The sequence below is a fragment of the Schistocerca gregaria genome, chromosome 1 (assembly GCF_023897955.1).
Source record: "Schistocerca gregaria isolate iqSchGreg1 chromosome 1, iqSchGreg1.2, whole genome shotgun sequence".
NCBI classification, from domain to species: Eukaryota; Metazoa; Arthropoda; class Insecta; order Orthoptera; family Acrididae; genus Schistocerca; species Schistocerca gregaria.
In genome coordinates, this window is record NC_064920.1 from 360,890,055 (window position 1) to 360,914,190 (window position 24,136).

Below are 24,136 nucleotides of genomic sequence, written 5' to 3' on the forward strand. Positions count from 1 at the left end.
TACAGTTATATGCAGCAAAGCCTAGGACACACAAGAAACAAATTAACTATGTTACCTATATTCCACTCTAAAATTACCATTTTGGGACTGTTGTGTTACCTTATGTCCTATTTGTTTCATTTTAACTGTGATAAGTGTTTTTATTTCTTCTAGGGTGGATGTTCTTTAGACAGTGACACTTTTCTTACCATGGCTGTGTCAACAGCCATAGAAGAATTCCAGGAAACATCAGATAATCGCATCAGCTCTATTCCTTCACGAAATATGGTATGCCAATTTAATAGTGAAATTATTGTAAATATTGTTTGATATTTATTTTCATCATTCTGTACAGACTCGAAACAATGAAATTTAGTTTGAAGTTAGATAATATGTCATCTTTATATTTGTCTGGAATGTAGGCTTGTGCAGAAGTGAAATGTGGACAATAAACTGTTCAGACAAGAAGAGAATAGAAGCTTTTTAAATCTGTCACTACAGAAGAAAGCTGAAGATTAGATGGTTAGACAGGTAACTAATGAAAGGACATATTATGAGTCCACAAGGAGGTATCGCTTTTGCTAATGAAGAGGGGTTGACATGAGAGGGGGGGGGGGGGGGCAAAACTTGCAGAGGGACACCGAGGCTTAGTACAGTAAGAAGGTTCAAATGGACATAATCTGCAGAAGTTATACAGGGATGAAGAGGCTAGTACAGAGTAGACATGCATGGAGAGCTGTGTCAAACAGTCTTTGGACTGAAGATCACACCACCGCCAACAAAACAACCACAACAGCAGCAACAACAACAATGACATGTCATGTTCTGTCACTAGGCAATTTCTTGCAGATTAACAGGAGATAATGCAGTAAACGATTCCCAATCATCAGATTTTACATGAATGATATTGATTTAACTTTAAACCATCCCACACTATTTATGGAGTTGAGGTGTAATAATTATTAACACAATGATATGCATGCAGAAATGATGGTGTTTTATTTTGGGCACAATTGCAATTTAGAGTCAATTGCAATTTAGAGTAATGGTTGTCAATACATAAGTATATTCATAAATATGAGAATGTTGCATAAGATAACTTGTTGGCATCTACAATGAATTTTAACTTTTTTTTTCTTCCTCACTTGAAGTTTGAGAGCATCAGTTTTTTATTACAGTATTAGAGTGCGAAATCCAATTGTCAGGTCTTAACCCCTTCCAACCATAATTAGTTAATACAAATGGTAAAAATGCATAGATCTGTAGGTAAGCTGACTAGGTCGCATAAAAAAGTCATAGAGCAGGTGAAGAATGACTTTGTTGATCACGAAGTATGCATGATACATTTCGAAATCTTCAGAAATCCAAGTCCTAGATAGCCCAAAGAGAAGAGTGGTAAAGACTACCTGCCATCTCACGTTATGTGCACAACTGGTTATGGCTCTTTTCCTGGTGCTATCTTTGCATTTGGATATCTCAACATGGAAGTAATTCCAAAATGTGTCACGCATACTTTGTGATAAGTAAAGTCATTCTTCACCTGCTTTATGACTATGTATGTGACATAATCAGCTGAACTACAGATCTATGCATATTTACTAGAATGATCACTAGCCTCCTATGTGGCACACCTTTAATGCAAACTGTCTCTGATAGAAACAAATCAAATAAAATTTTCTTTGAAACATTGTTGAGATTTAGGCTAGACACATGGTAGTCATAGGTTATTAACACTTGTCATTAAGTGTAATATCCTAAGTAAACATGCATGATTGCAACAAAAAATATATTTCTCTCTTAATTGGGGGTGATAACCATGATACAATATCACCTTACACATGCAAATTGAATTTCACCTGTGCCCTTATAATTAAGCCTATCATAAGTTGTAAGACTGATTAACTAGGTGTTTAATCCCACCAATTTGCTTAGACACTTCAGTATTTCCCTTGTCATAACAGAAGCGTTACATAAATCACATTGTGTTGATTTCTGGCATTAATTACTTTTTAATATGTGTTACGCATGAACTTTCATCTTGTAAATGACACTATTTCTTTGACATGGAAATCATTGAAGTCAAGTTGGCATTGCATAGGATAGGTTTTCCAGACTTAAGAGTTAACCTGTTTTGAAGCTTATCAGATATTTTCTTGACTGTTTCTGATGTGATTGATTCCAGATAGTTGACTAATAAATTTGTATCACCTGTGACCAGTACAGTTTCTAAAAGGCATTTTACTTGCTTTAATAGGAGGCTTTTACATTCCCAGAAATACTACCTTTTGGTGTTTCAGCTTCTCTAAAATGAAGCAGCATTGAAAAATCTGTTTAATCAAAAAAGATAAATCTATAATACTGTTAGTATACATAGCTTTTCCCCTTTCGTTTTCATAGTTTTACAGTAATGTGATATAAGAGTGTATCCGGCGTATTTCTGTTCAGCTTGTTTCATTTTCAAGAAATGCCCTTGTAACTAAACCATACTAGGTGATATTCCATTCCTGTTTCTCACCAGTGCATGCTCAACAAGAGCCTCTGTTTAGTTTGGGACAGTAAGAGAGAGGTACTGATGGGCTGATATTATGACCCAAGTTGTGAGACTTGCCTGTGTAGCTTACAAGAGAAGATTCCCAAGTCTCAATGAATGGTCTTGATAAAAGTTCGTAAGAGTGTAGAGGGGACAAAATGTGCAATATGTTGTATGTTTTTTTCTGCCCAATTTCACTTTTGAGGACTTAAACACATATCAAAAGGCATTTGGCATTTTACATTAAGAGAGAATATCTTTGAAATGATGATGTATAAAAAGTGTTATTCAAATGAAAGTTGATACATAATTAATGGTCTTGAAAGCTGTGTATTCAAATTTTGTAATAATCTGAAAATTTTCAAAATGCCCCTTTACCATTAATTAATACTGAAAACCTTTGTTACTACATAAATTAAAGTAGCTTTCAAGGCACATACATTCCTTTGTAATAAAGCTGGTTTCTGAAATAACCATTTTTCGAAAATGAGCTGTACATAATGTGCTGTCAGAGCATTTTCAACATACCTAACTAAAGTATCTGAACTTTATTACAATTGTAATTATTTTTTTACTTACATTTCTTTTATGTTTTAAATTGTTATTTATGTTTTACATTCATAATTTTTTTTTTTTTTTTTTTAGTTTACCATTTATGTACCTGTATTTTGTTAATTGTAAATAATAAGTAATTCATTGTTATGATAGAAAATAATTACAATAGTGATAATATGTAAAGAAATGCTTAAAACAATGTTTTTTCACACCATGCACATAAAGTGAACAATATTTCTTGATGTACTTTACATGTCAGAGAAGACAACATAAAACAAGATTCAGTAGGATTTCAAATCATCACAGGTAATCCTCTAAATATCCTGATTTGTACCATGCATATTTCAGTATGTTGGTAAGCCTTGGCGAAGAGAATTGATTATATAATAATGACTGCAGCTTGATTATGTTGTTTTTCAAGTGAAGAGTTACATCATAATCATTCACTGTAAGTTTCTCTCAGAAGTATGAAAAGGTGGGTGGTCAGCATGACAGCATAGGTACAGCTGTGGAATGTGTATGGCTTTCAATGTTGGAAGAACTTCGTGAGAAGATTTTCAGATCTAGGTCTGTTGAATGATTATGATGTTACTCTCCACTTGCGAAACAGTATAATCAAGCTGCAGTCACTAGTACATAGTCAGTTCGCTTTACAAAGGCTTAGCACCGAACTGAAATATGCCTGATACAAATCAGGATATTCAGAGGATCGCCCATGACAGTCAGAAATCCTGCTGAATTTTGATATATATTGTCATCTCTGTCATGTATAATAATGAAGAAATTTCATTCATTTTGTGCGCATGGCGCAAAAAATGTTATGTTTTGAGCATTCCATTAAAGATTATCATTATTGTCGTGGGTTACTTAGTATTTTCGATTGATAAAATACAAGTATGTGAAACGGTAAAAAGAAACTGTGAATGTAAATGTAAAATAACAATTTAAAACATACAACAAATATAAGTAAAATAAAGAATTAGAATAGTAATGGATGAATGTATAGATGTTTTAATTAGGTATATTCAAAATACTTTGACAGCACACTGAGTACAGTTTATTTTCCAAAAATGGTATTTCAGAAAACAGTTTATTACACAGTGATGAATATGGTTTGAATGCTTCTTTAATTTATGTTGCAAAAAAAGTTTTCAATTTCAAAATTAATTAATGCCAATGTGGTATTTTGCAACATTTCAAATTATAACAATGTTTGATTATATAGTTTTCAAGAATGTTAATTACATGTCAGCTTTTACCTGAAAAATATTTTTATATATCACCATTTTGATACCAAATTACCTTTGAGGTGTGTTTTACCCTTGAAATGTGAAATTGGACCCAAACAAAAAAGTGTGTATTGCACTGTTTTGCTCACTCTACGCACCTTCCAAGTTTCATCAAGATCACTTATTGACATTTGAGAATGTTCCTTTGTTAGTCATTAAGAGAACGCAAGGACCTATACCCAATCCCTGGCTGGCACACAGTTTTGGTGTCAAGAGGTTTTGCAATAGCATGCAATCCGCTGCTAAATCAAAGATTCTTTGTGGAGTCTTCGATTTGTTACCTACTCCTGATGCCAATGAAACAGCTTTGTCACTTTTCCATTTCAATGATTATTACTCTGTTGTAATAATGAAGGTAATGGTACTAAACCAATGGAAGATAATGTGTGTGTTTTCTGATTACAGTTTCTGTGACTGATCTTAGCTGCTGTCTGTTGCAAGAGTGCAAAATACTGCTGCTACAAAAATATAATTCTAATGAGTCAAGCTGAAGCGCCAGTACAATGTAGTCAGTCAGAACAATTTAGTCATTTGAATGATGCAGCCATTCATGTTTATGTTTGCATGTCTGTGTATTCAGTCAGTTCTGAAGAAGGATTCATTCAAAAGCTTAGCAATGTTCTCAGTGTTTATGAGTCTGTAGGAAAGTCAATGCATGAACTATACAGTGGGTTTATATGATTACTCCTTTCATTATTTATAGTTCTAATCATACTTGCCGATATGCTGATAAAAGGCTTTTATATTTGAGTATGCACTTTCACTAATTGAAACATACTTTATCACATATTAAAACTTCTGTTGAGTTGGAGGCACTAAAATAAAACAAATCCGAAAGATTTGGATCAGGACACTTGCACAAAAGCAGCAACAGAAATACAAATAGCTTTAATGGTGCAGCAGTGACAGTATTGTGACCAGTTTTAGTTGAAATATAATTTTACCTATGTTGACTTATTGCCAGCATAATCAACAAGAGCATTTTGACTAATAACCAATTTTAATTTATCTTGTAGATAAGTGATGTACCTTATATTTTTAACTTTGTTCACAGGACCAGGAGCCAACACATGAAGTACCAGAGAAAAGAAACTGTGAAGCTGTTACTGTTACTGGTTCGAGGAAACTGAGTACGTAGAGAGGCAAAACATTTTTACACATCTAAAATTTTGACCAACTAATTTGTAACTCATAAAATTTGTAATATGTAATGCTTTTAATTTTGCTTGATTGTCAAGATCTGTTTTAGTGTTATCGTCCTATCATATATGGCTAATATTGTATAATAATACTACATTGTGCATGGGACAGATGTTGCAGCTGAGTCATCCACTAAAACTTATGTTGAGTTGGAGGCACAAATCTAAAAGATTTGCCCACGTAGAATGCAGCACAGTGGTTGCATCCAAGGTTGTAGGTTGCTTGGGTATTTCCACAGGTTTCCCTGCCTTTGATGGGGTAGGAGATGCCAATGATAGGACTGGGTACATGGTAGTGGGAGGATGTATGGGACAGATCTCTTGCATTAGGGTCTGTTGCAGGGATATGAGCCGTGAGGCCAGAGGCTGGGTGTAGGAATGGAGTAGGGATGGACAAGGATATTGTGTAGTATGGGTGGGCCCCGTTGCCCATTTTTCCTCTCCTTGATTATAAGGTGAAATTTTTCATACTTCTTTTAACATTAAGAGCATGTAACTTACATTGACCATGTCTTCAGCTACAATTATTTGGTCATTAGCAAAAAGGAGAGTGCACAAATTACAATCTCCTGCCAATATCTGATGTACATTGCATTTTCTTGTTCCAAACATGTCTTCAAGAGAATAGGTGCTGTAACAAAAGCTTTTTTTCAGTTCCTCTGAGAAGCCAAATACCGAAAAAATTTCAGTCTATATCTTTACTGTGCTAACATCGCAGATATAAAATTGTTCTACAACTGTCACTTCAATATTTATTAGCCCACTGTTTCTCATACTGGGCCATAACTGACTGTGTTATGTGCTTTTTGGAAATTCACAAAGATGTAATGGTTGGATATGAGTTTGGCTGCATGATTTCATAAAGTAATTATTCTGTCTATACATAATTGCCATGGTCTAAATCAATTTTTTTCTTATAATTTCTGTTCTCCCTTCACTGCCCTTTAGAATGTAGCCATAAAGTCATGCAAATATTTTGCCTCTCTATAATTAATGCAGTTCACCATTTTTATAGATGAACATGATAATGATTTTCTGACTGTGTTACATGCTTTTTGGAAGTTCGCAAAGACTTAATCGTATATTAGTTTGGCTACAGGATTTCTTTAAGTAATTATTTTATCTATAAATATTTGCCATGATCTAAATCAACTTTGTTCTTATGATTTCTGTTGTGCCTTCCCTGACCTTTAGAATGTAGTCATACAGTTGTGCAAAAGTTGGGTAAGTTTGCCTTTCAATAATTATTGCAGTTCACTGTTTTTATATATGAACATGATAGTAACTTTCTGATATTTTTATGACATCACATCTCTGTAATGCTGATGCCATGTCATGTGAGATTTTTGTTGTATAGCTCCTCTGCGAAATAAGAGCAGTGAATTTCCAGGTGGTGATGAAATCTCTCTTGATGGATGTGAAGAAAAGAACAAAAATTGGAGACACAACTGAAATTTTTTTTCACAGCAGTCACAGCCTCGTCAACAGTCAATTTCTTCATGAAATTTGTCAGCTAATAAGTTTCAATGTTTCATTGTATAACTTGCCATTACATAGGTGTTAAACATGTTCGTTGATTAACTTTTTTAAAATGATGGCGAGCACAAATGATATAAATTGGCGCACTTATCTGATTTAGCAGCTGTTTCGAAATTCATATCAAAATCTCTTATTGATGGTCCTTGAACTTTGAGGACCATGGGATTAGATGCTCATTATCATCTAGAAAATCAAATCCATTTGTATACATCAACCATTAATTACAGTTTTTACTTTGCTGTCCATCAGTTGCAGAAAACTGATTACATCATCTTGCATTGGAAAAATTTCATATTTTCAATTTAAACAATTTTTTACTATTCTCTCTGCTAGAGTAAACAGCTAGTCACCATGAGCTTTCTCCAGGAACTACCACTTTACAAACATGCTCTTGGTAATTTGGGCACACAGACACAGAAAATGGGACATATGAATGATTTAATATAATATTAATTATTGTAAACTAAAAACTTTTAACATAATTGTACTTTGTTTTAAGACAATTTATAGTGGAGCATTAATATGTATAATTTGCTATTTCGTCTTTGTAATGTCTTGCCTTTTATTCTGACTTTCAGAATAGTTCTGATTAAATATTGGATATTACTTAACAATTTAGACCATTCTAACTGATTGACAAACAATAAAAATAATCATTTTTTGTGGAATTTCTTTACAGAATATTATAAAAAAAGGTTGTTCAGATTTTTCAAACAGAGTAAGTTACTTTCCTGGCACTACGTTCAAAATACAATGTGGGAAACATCCATACTTCATGTTACCTTCCACTCTCAGTTATGGGAATGTAAAATTAATTTGAGACCAAGTGCACTCATTTGAGTGGAGCCTATTGGCAGGTGATGTCCTAAAAAAGCTTTCCATAATCTGTCATTTGCTCACCAAGCTGTTGGTGTATTTGACACCAGGTTAGTCCATTGGCTTTACTTCATAGGTGGCATTTATATTTGTGACATGCGATGTACACTGTTGAACCAAAGTTCTTTCATCACTAGATAAGACCACTTGCTTCAGTGACAATTGTGAAGTATTACTGAAGCATGCCTGCTATCCCATTCATTTTAAGATGACCTTACTGCATACAGAAATTATATCATTTCCTCTATTTATTTTACTGTTTCCATTTTGTACTGTTTGCAGTGGAGGTGGAAGAACAGTTATGCCAATGGAATTACAGCACTGCCAGGTGTAACATCCAAACTGACAAATGTAAATAAAAATCATTCAGGAGATATATTGTGTAGTGATGCAGCTGGTTCTATTATATTATACTCTTGAAATACCCTGCTCAATTGTAAATTACTAAGTAAACAATGCATTTCCAATTATTGGCACATTATACAATCTGAAATAAACAGTTGTTAGATAAATTCTTGATTTACAGATTTTTTAATGATTTCCCATCAAAATATTAAATTAAAATAAAAAATTACAGTTATCATACTAAGATAAAGTTAGTAAGATTTAATTGGAGCACTTGAACACTGGCAAAGGACAGGCACTGGCAAATGTTGTCTCAAACTAATTAAACTTACTATAGACATTCCCTTGCATAAGTTTCCCTGAGATTACTTCTGTCATTAAAAAAAGGAGAGTATTTCTGAGAAATTTATGTTGACTTCGAGTATGCTTTATTGCAGCTTTTAAGTAAAGTTCATAAAACATAGCACTGAAGACAGGCATACATAATTCTGTGCATAGAAAAAGTTATAATAATTTATGAAATATTTATTCAGGGGGCATTTGGCTAAATATGGATTCTGTGAAAAAATATTTAGAATAAAATTAACTCACATTATGTTTTCATTATCGATTCTGAAAATACAGTATTATTATATTACCTTGTCTTCTGACACACCACCATCTGATTTAACTGTTTTGGTGACTTCTTTTATCTTATGATAACATGTAACACTGAATTTTCAGCGTTTAGAGTTTTACATGATTTCTTTGTTAGAGGAAAGGTATGAAATAGGGCAAAGAAAGTACATAATGTGCAATGACTTGAGGTAATGAAATGGTGTTTCAGGTCCTGTTTTAGTGAAGACAGGACACTGAAGATATCCAAGTACATCATAAATAAGAATGTGAATTGTGTCTGGTTAAAAAGATTTTGGTGCATCAAGCCATGCAGGAGACATTTCATTCTAAAGAAAGCAAATAATTTGAAAAATTCTGCAGGAGATTGTTCAAGAAACTTATTCTATGGATATTATATTTTTAAGAAGTAAAACCCATTTTAAAGTGCATTAACATGTTACAGCTAAAAAACGAAGGATGCACTGGCGGAACAAACACAAATTGCTACGTTCGGCTAACCCTACATCTCGTATCACTGCTTTCAAGAATGCAATAAGCACTTGTCACAAGAGATTCTGCCTCCATCACAAAAAACAAAAGAGAGGTGAGTTTTGGCCAAATGTATTGCTTGCTCTCTGTGGAAAACCGTGATGTACATGACTTGTCCTGTAATTACATAGGAAAAAATGAAAATCAGTATTACTAGATTAAAATGCGTGGCTGCAGGACTAAAGTAACATTTATTAATGTACAGACCTTGAAATACCCACCACAATCCTAACTGTTAAGAGTTGTGTCCCCTCATCCTCACAATAGGTGGTTCTCTCTTGATCTGGGTACGGGTGACGTGCTGCCTCTCTTTTCTAACCTCCCCCAAACTATAATTCTTTCCTTCCTAAGAAAGGAATAACAATTCCAAGAACTAGGATAGCTATTTATTTTTATGCATTGATTGACAGTAGAAAGAATTTCACCACCTGAAGGTATGTACTGGTCAGCCATTCAGCTTCTTGTAATTTTATAGCTTTTTGAAATGAATTTTCCCCTTTGATATATGCTGTCTATAGTTTTATGACCATGTGATTGTGATAATATACATTGTTTATCATCATAGTATGTGAATGAATCTTCATTCATGTGGGGCTTTTGCGTCAGACTTTTAATTATTAAATTGCCACTATGAATTTTGATTGGTCTAACTCTGTGCATGGTGAAAAGAAACTTTACAATAACTGCACTGAAACAAACTTTTATTTTGTCAGGCTTCAACAGTCATTTTTTAACTCTGACATTATGTTGTAATATTAATACCCTCTAAGCATAACAACAGTGAATGCAACAATGCTGTTACAGCACCTTCATACATCTAATGATAGAGGCTGTATCCAGTGCAGGTGTTAAGAATTAACATTGGCACAGCTACTTTTTTATTTTATGGTTATTTGTGGTATACATTGTGACTCCAATGTTGTAGCTATTACTGTAAATTAAAACTGTTGCAATCAGTTAGGGAAATTCCTAGCTTAGATCATAACACAAAAAGTAAATCTGTATCAGAACAGATTGATTACATTGATATGAAGTGTAATACTGAACCCCTTTCTTAGTTTCGAAGGTTTGCTTGTTAGGATGGTACCTAATAACACATGGATTGAGAGAAAAGAAGATATCTGACTTTCAAAGAGCAAAAATTTGATCAAGGTAAAGCTAAAATTTTATGAGACTTAGTGTAATAAGAAGAGGAAGAAGAGGAATGTTTAAGAATTACAAGCAGTAGTAATTGAGGGGAAAAAAAAGAAAAAGCTGAAAATCATAACTGATAAGATTGAGGCAGAAAAAATTAGCCAAGTGTGCGTAGGACTCATGCACTAGGGGTTCTATGCAAACTTGTAGTTCATCACTTACGGGAATCAAGGATCTCAATGATTTTTGCCTGTTATCGACATTGGTATTGGCAATATTTCAGTCTCAGGATTTCCAAGAACTTATCAAAATCTCGAAGTAATTCCTCAGACTAGCCTGAACATACAGAAAGAAGCAAGCAGGGGGCTTCAGTTATACGTGTAGACATATAAGATTTAATAAAACTTGACTATAACTTTTATTTTATGTTTGCATGCAGTAATGTTCATCTATTATGCTTTTGACAGATCATGAATGCAATGTATGTTCTAATGGCAAAGAGATATTTTTAGATGATATAATTATAGCTTAACAATATTCAGAGTTTATTACTTTGCTCCTAACCTGTAACCTTGGTTCTTGGCAAATTTCGTGAATCTACGTCAATGGGAAGTGCCCTACAGGTTTTGATGAGTGGTTTGCTAGTATCAAAATCTGTGCCATAAATGCATAAATCATTTCATTGTATTTACTTAGTAGCTTAAATTTTTTCATTTCCAGACAACCACGGACAGACCTTAATGTAAGACATAAATTTGAACTTAATACATCTACCCATTCCTGACAAAATGGGTTCTAAATAGTCAGACTGACATACAGACAGACAACAAAGTAATCATATAATAATTCCTTTTGTACAGATGGAGGCACGAAGCCCTAAAACATAGAAATAATACTAAAAAAAAGCCCAAGAAATATAAAACTGGAGACCATAAATCTAACAAGAGAAAAGAGTTTATGTGAAATCCTAATGAAAGCCAAAGTTAGTGAATTAAGAGGAAAGAGACTGCTATGCTACACAAAATTACACAGTAGTTTTAACACATTGTGAGATTGCCTCAAAATAAAATATTTCACATCATATATATCAAGCTTAAAATCTCCTTTTCAATGATGAAATAGTTCCCTTCTGCTTCATTCAATTGCTGTGATGTGCAAGCAACCAGATGTTCCTCACCTGTACTTCTTGGCTTGAAACACAGCCTATCACATAATTGGGGTGCCCACATGATAAAATGAGTTCTTTTTCATAATCTGGAAAGACCAATATAGCACTAGTTGTTAATAATTCTCTTAATTTTTCAAACATGCTTTTGCACTCCAATTTCCAATGGAAATTCATGCTTTTCTTTAACAAGTATGTGAGAGGTCATGCTATACATGCAATTTCCGTTACCTGTTACCTATAGTAATGAGCTAACCCCCAAAACAATTGTAATTCTTTGCTTGTCTGAGGTGTGGGGAAACTTCTTACAGCATTCACTAATCTCGGAGCTGTCCTCTCTTCATCTTCGCTAGTTACATGTCCCAAGAATGACATTTCTGTCTGCTAAGAGTTAGGTTTGCTGCATTCAATTTCTTAAAAACCTTCCCCAACTACTGTATATGCTCCATCATTTTTTTTTCAAACACAATAATTTCATTTAGGTATATCGTACAATGTTTCTCTGTAATTCACACAAAGCTCTGACCTATAACTGTTGAAATGTTGCTGGTACATTTTTAAAACCTATCAGCATTCATTGATACTGATAATGATCCCAAGAAACTATAGTTGCAGTTTTTTGTTGGTTCTCTGATACTAATTCCAATTGATGATATCGCTTGCTTAGATATGTTGTGGAAAAGTACCTATATTTTCCCAAATTATCAGGTGTTTCTGTTATATTCAGTATTCATATATGTCTCTAATCATATGACTGTTGAGTTATCTGTAATCACAGCAGGATTGATACTTCTTTGTACTGTCGGAACTTTTCTTCGGTACTGTCACCACAGGTGCATGCCACTGATTGGTACTTTCCTCAGTCATGCCCTCACAAAATTGTCAGTTAATGAATTCCTCCAATACTGGGTGTATATGATGAGGCATTCTATATGGCTTAAGGTACACAAGTGATTAATTCCCAGATAGGATCCCGTGTTGTGTCACTGATGCAGTTGAATGGTGGCTTGCTCTTTGCTAGGTTCCAAACACATCCTGTCTAGATCATCTTCATCTAGAACATCTGAACTGGCAACCACATCTACAGTCCCAAAATTGTCAACACCAGTGGGCACATCTCACACACCATCTATTTCCTGTATGTATGCAATACCTCTGTGCACAGAACACTGTCCTTATCTAGCTCATCTTTTTCTTCCAGGGTTCCACCACACATTAGACATTTACAGGTAATTCTGTGCCCACATTCACCCAATGTAATTTCTCTATACCTTGCAGCACTTTAGCGCCTGAATTGATTCTTTATTATCTTGCACCCTTTGGTTTATCTTTCAGAAAGAGAGAAACCATGAGGTGGTATGTCATTGGCAACAGTTTGTTGCATTTGGGGAAATGTTCCCCTGAGTTCCACCATGTGTTGCCCAATGGCAGTTTTAGCACATGCTTGTACACGAGATTTAACCATAGATTGTGCAGTACCCTTCACCTATATGGAGCAAAACTTTGATATTTTCCCGGAACTGGGATGTACCTAGCGATTGTACATTGTTCTCTGCCACCTCACATAAGCTTTGCTGTGGATAGTTTAAGTCCCTCTTTCCTATGACATCCAGACTTGCTACAGGCACATGAACACATGTGTCTAACTAAAATCATTGTCCTCTATGACCTACCATACCACTCAAGCAACATTCCACCTGTACATACATTATTTGTGTAACATTAAATTTTCCTGGAAGCACAGCTCGGCAGTGGTGGACCTCTTGTTGTTGTTTAAATTGTTGATTATTTGCACTCCATCCTGTTCCACTATGTTCTTTACTTCTACAATCCCACTCTCAGTGTCCCACTTTCCCACACCTCTTATGTTGTGGTTGTCAGTGTCTTCATCCATGATCCAAATGTTCACACTGATAATACTGAGTGTTCCACACAATCCTCTTGTTAATTTCGTTTGGTCACATTTGTTAAAATTGATTTATCGGATGTATTTTGATCTTAGTTGCAGTCGATGTATTTCTTGTTAACTTTATCTCAAGACATATATGACACATAACATATCTGTCATGTTATTCCTGCCATGAAGATGGTTTAAAACCAAAACTAGTTGCAAATAAATATTGTTATTGACAGTACAGTGGCACACACATTTTTAAGTTTGTACATGCTGTTGATTTTTCAGACATGTGTTGGTTTGTGATCAACTGGATCTGTCTACTCCATATTTCCAACAGCTCTGTCAGTTCAAACTTACCTTATATACAAGCAATCGTTCGTCATGCAGGTGGCTGTTTTCCAAACTTTTCTGTCATTGCCTTCGTACTTAATGATTTTTTTCATACTTCCAGTATAACATACATACAGCCTTGAATTCCACAAATGATAACCTCAACTCAGCCGTAGTTGCTATTTGACTGTCATTCACTGTATGGGTTCACTGTGCATCCCCAACCACCTGCACATGCAAAGCACAATTTTCCAGCACCAACTGCCCCCAGAAAATGTAATAGTTACACTAAAGCAAACTATGGAAACTCCGCGTAAGAATATCAGAAATGTAGTAAAAGACAGATTGCTATTTGCTGTAAAGGTGACATGCTAAGTTGCAGAAAGACAAATTTAAAAGGCACTTACACTTGAGCTTTTGGCCACAGCCTTCATCAGAAAAAGAGAAACACGCACCATTGATTCACACAGTCACAAAAGTCACAACTGTCATGTTGTAGTGCATGATCTGCAACAGGATACTGTGTGTTATCAGTATAGACCCGCTGTCTATGGCCATTCATCCTGACTGATAACTGGGTAGTAGTCATGCCAGTATGTAAAAGGCTGAACAGTTTTTGCGTAACAGCTGGTATATATGACACATTTCATTTTACAGATGGTTCTTCCTTTGATAGTATTTGTTTTGCCAGTTACAGGGCTGGTATAGGTTGTGGTAGGAGGGTGCACTGGGGAGGTCGTGCAGCAGCAGTGCTCACAGGGATAGCAGCTATATGGTAGGGAGATGGTTCCAGAAGGAGTGTAGGGTCTGCCAAGGATGTTGCGGAGATTGATAGGGTGACAAAAAGCTATTCTAGGTGGGGTTGGCAAAATCTCAGTAGAATGGATCACATTTCAGGGCATGATTTGAGGAAGTCATAGCCTTGTTGAAATAGCAGGTTAATACATTCAAGGACAGAATAATATTGTTTGCAAGTGGTGTAGTCCTAAGTTGTTTGTTGGAGGGATCAGCAGTACCAGGACTGGATGTGATGGCCAGGGGAATCTGCTTTTGAACTAGGCTGGTGGGGTAATTATGCCAAGTGAAGGCTGAGGTGGGAATGGTGGAGTATTACTGTAAAGATATTGCATCTCGATAAATATGTTTTCATCAAGTACCAAGGCTGAATGGGAGGGTACATTTCACATGGAAAGGATGGAAACTGTCAAAATGTAAGTACTGTTGTTTGTTAGCAGGTTTAATGTGGACAGAAGTGTGTAGCTGGCCTTTGGTGAGGTATTGCTGATCCCTCAAAAAAACAACTAAACAACTTAGGATTACACCAATTGTCACCCAGTATTATCTTGGTCTTGAATGTATTAATCAGCTACTTCAACAAGCCTTGACTTCCTAAAATCATTCCCTGAAATGAGGTCCATTCTGTCTGAGATTTTGCCCATCAAAAGCTATTCTAAGAATAGCTTTTTGTCACCCTCCCAATCTCCACAATATTTTTGTCAGCCCTATGCTCTTTCTGCACCCATCTCCCTACCCTATGGCTCCTACCCCTGTGACTGTGCCCACTGCAAAACCTGCCCTATGCAACCTCCTACTCCCATCTACACCAGCCCTTTTAACTGGCGAAACATTTACTATCAGAGGGAGAGCCACCTGAGAAACAACATGTGTCATATACCAGCTGTTATACAAGCATTGTTCAGCCTTTTACATATCGGCATGACTACCACCCAGTTTCTTTGGTCTCAGCATTTCTTCACAGTAACTATTCCATTCTTCACTTTGTTTTAGTTTTCTACATCATTTTCTGATCTGTCTATTTTTCACCATCCCCCTCCCACCTCTACTAGATACAATGCACTTAGGTTTTCACTCTTATTAAATCATGCATGCTGTTTTAAGCAGTAATCTCTGCCGTGAGTATTATCCTTTCTTTCACCTTTAAGCTTTCATATTTTCAAATCTCTCAACAATCAGTCGTTCCTTCTCATCCCATCAGGTGAGTCTTCCCTGACTCGGGTCCTGAATGACTTTTCTGTACTCTATCACTTTTCCTAAATTCCTCCAGTCCTTTTTTTTTCACCCCTCTTCCTTTCCCTTCAACCCTTCTACCAGAAGAAGGAGCCACTGGCTTGCATATGTAATACCTTTCATGTGCATATTTTTCTGCCACCTCTTGGTGAGTAGATTTTTTCTCTATCCTGATGAAGAAGTGAAGAAATATTGGCCAAGGAATGGTGTTTGTTTGGTACCAATACACACACGAAACAGCCACACTTGACGGACGTAGGCAATAGCTGCATATAGATATACTTGAGTTTGTTTTCCAAAATCCCCCCCCCCTACCCCACCAAAAAAAAGCTTTTACAAAAAATAAACATGTGGTGTTATTTTAAGTCACCAAAAGTGATTTTTCTGCTTGTACAATGTTCTTGAACAAATCTTTGAAATGTATATTGTGGAACCATTACTAATGTATCTGAAAGAATGCACCAATGGATACGTCCTGAAGAACAATATATGAAACTTAGCTCTGAGAAATGCAGGAATTACTTTAGCAAGAAGTAGTATGAACTAGAGTTTATGTAATAAATGCAAATATTTCTTTCCTGTTACAGGAAAGCTGAAGTTGTGCCACCTATGCACATTTACAACTAGTGATATATCTCAGCTGGAGCAACATATGGCTGCAGTCCATGCCCGCGAAATGTCATATAAATGTGGCCTCTGTGGCTTTGTGTGTCATCTTAACAAAGATTATTATAGCCACATGAAGACAGAACATTTCCAGGGACCACCTTTCAAATGTGATACCTGTAAGTCGTATTGTGTCTGTTGGAAAAGAGCCGATTAAAATTATGACAAGAGAGGCTGTTTTTCTTACAACTTTGTTTTATTTATTTATTTTTTTCAGAAGTAGATTTGGATTTATACTTCAGTTTTCAGATGAAAAACAAAATAAATAATAAATGATGAAATAATGTTTACATTATTGATGCTCTGCAATTACAGTAGCTTTAATCCTTTGATTGGCTTTAGTAGCTGCCACAGTCACCTGCGTAAAAGTGTCAGAGAGCACTAATGTATGGGAAAGCATAGCTTTAATATATCGTTCAATATGTACTAATCTGACTACAATTCCAGTTAACCTCTCATCTGATCTTCTTCATTTATTAAACCCCATTACTGTTTTTTCTTTCTGTTCTGTACCTCCTGTCTTTCTCTCAGAATTTGAATGTGAGTAACTAAAACATTTCATTGGAGTCTTTTTTTTATCTTGTAGCATATATTTTGTGCTCTATGCTACTCATACCTTCTGAGACTAATTTATGTCCTTAAAGTATGAACATTATCTGACATACAATTTGCAAAGATATTTTTTCTCATGTGACTGAAACTGATTTTGGTTGTGTCAGGTGAATCCATTCCGAAATATTCTCTCACTAAAATATGCTGAGTTATTTGGACATAGTGTAACTAACAGCAGGGAGCAAGCACAACTTCAGAAATGTGCCAACAAAAAAATAAAATAAAAACCTGGATACAATAGTGATTACAGTCAATGGAACAAGTGCAGATAACCATTCACCATACAGTTGAGGCATTGGGCACTCGGTAGGCATGTGAACAATAATCAAATATTTGCTGAGCTTCCACAGTGACTTAATTTGAAACAGAAACTATGGACAAATCTTTCCTTCAAAAAATTATTCCATACTGTGAGAGAGAATACTTTCAATATGAGTCTACCATGAAATAATATAATACCAAACACAGTGGCATAGTGAGGGAGGCCAGGGAGTCTATTACATCTCAGGTGCCACTTGTGCTGGGGTGCCAAATGCTATCCAAAACAAAAAATATTTTCTGGAAAATATAATAATTACTATATATTATATTACAATATGTGTTTCTGGAGGGGAGGATGGGGGAGGCACCAACAAAATGTAGTATTTGCACCAGGTGCTGAGGAGGAGGATATGTTGGTGGTGGTGGGGGCACCAATAAAGTGTTGTGCCCGGGTGCCGGGGGGTGGGGGGGCAACAAAGTGTAATGCCCCGGGCACCAGTTATGTTCGCTATGCCACTGACCAAATGGTTGGAAGTTGACAAGCAGAATTATCAAAAGTGCAGATAATTAAATCTGATGAAGATGTCACGTCTGTTAAATGTGTTAACACACAAAATATGCTCAATTTGTGTAATCTTTCTTTTTTTGTTTTGTTTCCATGAGCAAGTAGCACATTGATGTGGAATGTTACAGTGACATTTATTTCGTCAAAAACGTGAGGAACATTACAACAGTATAATTTTTAAATGGCTTTCAATTGTTGTTATTAAATTGATTAATTGCAAGCAATAATTTTTTCTGATATGTGCAACTTTTCCTTAGTGTTAACCAACAATTATCTGGAAAGGTTGTACATTTCATTTGTTTGTAATTGTGTCTAGTAGTAATATCACAGTTCCCACTTTTATATCAATGTTAAACTCTTTAACTATAATTGAAGGATTGATGTTGAAGAATTTTTCTGGATGAAATACTGCATAGAAACTAAAATGCCCTGTGCTCAGATATTGCACAATTGATTTGTAACATTTGTGTCAAAGGCCTTTTTAAGAAAAGTGATCCACAAGCCAAGCACTCATATCTTTTTATTTTCATTTTTAATGCAAAGGAAGATGCTTTTATAAATAATAATATGATGTATGATATCAAAATAGTGTGTTTGCAGGAATAAAAGCTGCAAAAAATTATCATCATTGTAGTTATATTCTTCTTTATACCTTACAAAATACTTTTTCCTTCAGAATTTAACAATGGAATGAGTAAAGGTAACTACTCACAGTGTAACCAAGTCAGGCAACACATTGGTTGACATCTAGACTCACATTTGGGAAGTGGAAGTTCAAATCCATCTCCTAGTGTCCATACTTAGGTTTCTATGGTTTCCATGAAGTGCTTAAGGCAAGTGCTGAAGTGGTGCATTTGGATAAGAGATCACCAATTACCTTTCCATTCTGTCTTCATCAGTGCTACATAAAAACCTTCCCAGCTCTTTTTCACTCACAGTGTAGTTGGGGCTCTGAGTGGTAGAAGAGCACATAGATAATTTTTTGAACAATGTCCTTTGTTTAAAGTAACACGCTAACACATACACACACACGCGCACGCACGCACGCACGCACACACACACACACACACACACACACACACACACACACACACACTAGTGTTGATCTGACATGCAGCAGCTACCTGTCTAACTCTCCATGCCTCAACTATATGGTAAGTGGGATTACTTTTACTGTTTCCACTGCTTGTATTTCACCCAGAACTTCAAAGTAACATCGATTTTTCGAGGCTTAGAATACTTTCAGTTGATGAATACTCCAGAATACATTGTAAATGGCTGAAATTCATTTATAATAGATTTATCACAAAGTTCTGATATCAAAATATCTGGTAAAATATGCAGGAGGTTTTGCACTTTGTTTATGGTAGAATAGCACATTAAAATAGAGAACAAGTCACTTTTAGACAATAATAAAACTATATTTCACAATAGTGAGAATAAAAATGTTTTCGTGCATTTACTCTGCACATTTTCTGTTGTTGTTTTTATTTATTTATTTTTACCTTATTTTCTAGGCAGTTATACAGCTGATAAGATCCAGCAGCTCCTCTCTCATCGACTGCAACATTCTGATGAGCCACTGTATAAGTGCCAGCAATGTGATTATGAGTGTCGAACCCGCAGCAGTCTCCTCTTACATATGCACAGTCATGCAGGCGAAAAAGCCATGAAATGTAAGGCCTAGCTTAATAAAAGTTTAAAAATTTAGAATAATGTGTAATGAAGTTTTGAGTTGTGTGTAGTTCAATAGGATGTTTTTGCCAGGTATTGTTTCAGAGTTGCTTGTTCATCAGAAATTCCTAATAATAATAATAATAATAATAATAATAATAATAATAATAATAATAATAAATGTTTTTAAGAAAAGCATGGAGTGTTTAATGAGCACTGTTGTACTTCATTTACAAATGCAAAATAGAATTATTAAGTAGAACAGTTTGATACACAAGACGTATTCATATATGATTGGGAGGTTATGGTGGACCAACAACAATACAAGAAACTTCCTTCTTTTATTCCAAGAAGAAATTACAAATTAAGAAAAGGAATAGAACTAGTATCCAACAACAGACAGACTCATAGAAAAGATGATTACCAGCTGATCTTTTGAACAAAGTATTTTGTTACAGAGATACCCAACACATACGAGCACTTTGACCTGAAGTTAATGTGAGGTGTAGTTTGCAGTAATTTGTAGACTGCAGAGGAAATGCTAATAACTTAAATGTGTACCACAGGCAAATGGTGGAGACCATGACACAGGACAACAACATGTAACATGGTCATTGATGATCAGTGTCTTTACAAGACCACTTTAAGAAATATGTGTAGAATCTGGTAGTAGCTGTAACCAAACTTTGTGACTGTTGTTGATCAGTTTGTGTTTGTAAGTAAATTATGATTTGCGTATTTATATGTGCCAGTTGCTGTAAATCGATATAGTCAAGAAATTTAGATCTGTTTTTTGTATGCTGATTCCTAAGGTATTGACTTGTTGTAAACTCATTTTTTTATGTGACTTTTAAATAAAGAGTTGCATTAGACTCCACATAGGTGCCTATTACTGTCATTAATGACATTAGTGGAGAGGTGATATGCATATTGTTGATGAAAAACTGTACAAAAGATGATTTACAACAGGTTAGAGCACATACGGATTAGACACATGAGAAGCAGTGGCTAGCGCTCATTGTAGATGTTTTCCAATTTTTTTGTACTATATGAATAGTTGGCCAATAATGAAAGAGATACAATATGAAAAGGAAAAAAAAAAAGACAAAAGCTCTGGCCAGATCCTTAAACTTTAACATTATTGTTCACATGTACTACCCATTCATTCTGCTGACTTTGTTGTTTTAAAATAAAATATCCTCCAGTTAGAGGTTCCGTTCTATACCTTTTGAGCTACATATAAATTTTATTGGAGTTAAAAATTTGTCTTGGACTAGTTCAAACTTGATCTTTCAAACTTGCACCCCACCTTCATCAGCAGGACCTGTCTGTTTTGCAAAACCAAGCTGTGTCTCTTATACAGTAGTGCTATGACTTACTATTGGTGGAGAGACATTGTCTGGAGAGAGATTTGCCTGTATAGAAGCAAAAACCAGACAGTGTAGGTTGTGCAGACTCACCTCTATCTACCAAGCCAGAAGACAACAGAGACCACCCCCAGTAGGACCATTTCAAAGAGGAATGATGGTGCTGCAGACATTCTCTTACTCTTACCACCTGAGAGTTCTGTCCTGAAGGTGTAAGAGAGTTGTCCATTTTCCACATTTGTGAAAGCAAATCATTCCCCAGTGATGTCATTTCATCATTAGTAAACTTACCAAAAGATGTGGAGCAGTTGTTAACACTCTGGACTAACATTTGGGAGGACAACAGTTCAAACCCGCATCCGCCTATCCATATTTAGGTTTTCCAAGATTTAGGGAAATCATTCCAGGCAAATTTCAGGGCGGTTCCTTTGAAAGGGACAGCTGATTTTCTTCCCTATCTTTGACATAATCTGAACTTGTGCTCTGTCCCTAATGACCTCAATGTTGATGGGACATTAAACTCAATCTTCCTTCTTCCTTTCTAATAATAAAACTGAATACTGAGAAAATTTTATGGGTGGATGTCATCATAAAAAACTGGGAGGCCATACTTATTACGCTGCTTCAAACAGTTTATTCTATTATGTTATAAATATGGATAACAAGGGCAAAGAAAGACAGATGATTGCCTTAGGAGGATTAAGGAGTAATTTAGAGAATAGAGAAGCAGCTATATGGATATCAAGAGCACAGATGACAAGCCAATACCATACAAAGAATGAAAGCTGAAAGGAATATGTCTATTTACATGAAACAAACTTGAGGACAGTGCTATAGGAAAAGAAGAGGGAAAAATAGTTGAAGATGAGATATGGTACTGCAAGAAGAGCACTGAAAGATCTGATGGAAACAAGATCTCTGGGTAGATGACATTCCCTCAGACTTATTGAGAGCATTGGGAGAGCCAGCCATGATGTGAAATAGGGCATTACCCTATCCCTGATGTTATTCATTCTTATATATTGAGCAAGCTCTAGTGTCTTGAAAAGAGATTATAAGATGAACATAAACTAAATTAAACAAGGGTAATGGAATGTAGTCAAATTGAATTAGGCAATGCCAAGGAAATGAGATTAGGAAATGACACACTAAAAGTGATCAGTTTTGCTACTAGGGCAACAAAATAATGTTCAACGGCTGATGTAGAAGGGATATAAAATGCAGACTGACAATAGCAAGATAATAATTGCTGGAAAAGAAGACTTTGTTGACATAAACCTGAATGTAAGTGTTAGGATGCATTGTCTGAGGGTATGTACTTGTTTGGAGAGTAGCTTTGTATGGAAGTGAAATATGGATGACAAGCATTTCAGACAAGAAGCGAACAGATACTTTTGATATGTGGTGCCATAATGACTGGTGAAGATTAGAGGAATAGATTCAAGAACAAATGAGAAGTTGCTGATATATCAGCGCACACTCTGCTGCAGAGTGAAAATCTCATTCTGGAAACATCCTCCAGGCTGTGGCTAAGCCATGTCTCCACAGTATCCTTTCTTTCAGGAGTGCCAGTTCTATAAGGTTCACAGGAGAGCTTCTGTAAAGTTTGGAAGGTAGGAGACAAGATACTGGCAGAAGTAAAGCTGTGAGGACCGGGTGTGAGTCGTGCTTCGGTAGCTCAGATGGTAGAGCACTTGCCCGCGAAAGACAAAGGCCCCGAATTCGAGTCTTGGTCGGGCACACAGTTTTAATCTGCCAGGAAGTTTCATATCAGTGCACACTCCGCTGCAGAGTGAAAATCTCATTCTGGAAATTACAAGGTAATTTACAAAAGCTGAGGAGTTAATTGTCAGTCTTTCATCCTTACAGCCTAATCTAATTCCATTCTCAATATATTCTCCATCCAGTTCCTTGTGCCTCTCACAAATAATTTCCTTTACAATGTAAACAGCAGTTAAGTGCACAGCAGAGTGTACTTAGCATAGTATCACATATCTGGGTTTCTTCTTGTGTAACACTATTTCTATCTTGTTGAAACATGAATAAAAGGGGCCTTTCTCAGAGATAGTGAACTTTATCCAATCTGCTAGGTCTTTAAAATTTTCTACCTGCTTTATTTTTCCCCCAATCTGCCAGTATTGTGTATGGAGTGTGTGAAGAATGACTACTGAAGCTTCTCTGTGCATAGTAAAATTAATCTAATTTTGTCTTTGTGATCTCCATGAGAGTGATATGTAGGAGGCTGAAGAATGTCTCTGGATTCTTCGCTTAATGCTGGTTCTTGTAATTTTGTAACTAGGCTTTCCCGAGATAATTTACATCAACCTTCAAGACTCTGCCAATTTAGGTTTTTCAGTTTTTCTGTAATGTTTTCCATGGGTTAAAATGACCTATGAACATTCATGATGCCCTTCTTTTTACATCTTTAATATTCCATGTTAGTCCTATTTCATACAGGTCGCACAACTGGATAAATATATTATAAGATCAGATGCACAAGGGAATTGTTCGCAGTACCCTTTGCAGACTGGCTGCATTTTCCAAATACCCTGTGGATGATTTGAAGTCTGTCTCCTGCTGTACCTGTGACAGCCTAAGAGATCATTCCATTTCACATACCTACAAATTGATAAGTCCGGATATTTGTAAGAGTTGACTGATTCTAATTGTGAATAATTACTGATATTTCAGTCTTAGGATACTATTCTTTTCCTTTTGTGGAGTGCATAATTTTAAATATTTGTACATTTAAAGCATGTTGTCAATCTTTGCACTACTTTGAAATCTTATCAAGATCTAACTGAAAATTTGTCAACCTTTTTCGGACAGTATTTCATTATAGAAAACTGTATTATCTGCGAAAAGTCTAATGTTACTATTAATATTATATGCAAGGGCATTATATACAACATGAACAGTGAGGTTCCCAAAACAATTCCCTAGAGCATGCCTGAGTTTACTTCTACATCTCTCAATGAC

General features: G+C 35.6%; 1 protein-coding gene across 2 annotated transcripts in view; it reads left to right on the forward strand.

Annotated features, from left to right (window-relative positions):
• Window positions 1–24,136, forward strand: part of LOC126346225 (myoneurin-like) — a 103,256-nt gene that overhangs the window by 39,644 nt on the left and 39,476 nt on the right. For both annotated transcript variants that reach the window (XM_050002168.1, XM_050002169.1), the window contains exons 3-7: window positions 154–267; window positions 5,408–5,483; window positions 9,373–9,513; window positions 16,600–16,797; window positions 19,634–19,792. In XM_050002168.1, the coding sequence (XP_049858125.1) occupies window positions 154–267; window positions 5,408–5,483; window positions 9,373–9,513; window positions 16,600–16,797; window positions 19,634–19,792 (688 nt within the window). The remainder of the gene's footprint in view (window positions 1–153; window positions 268–5,407; window positions 5,484–9,372; window positions 9,514–16,599; window positions 16,798–19,633; window positions 19,793–24,136) is intronic.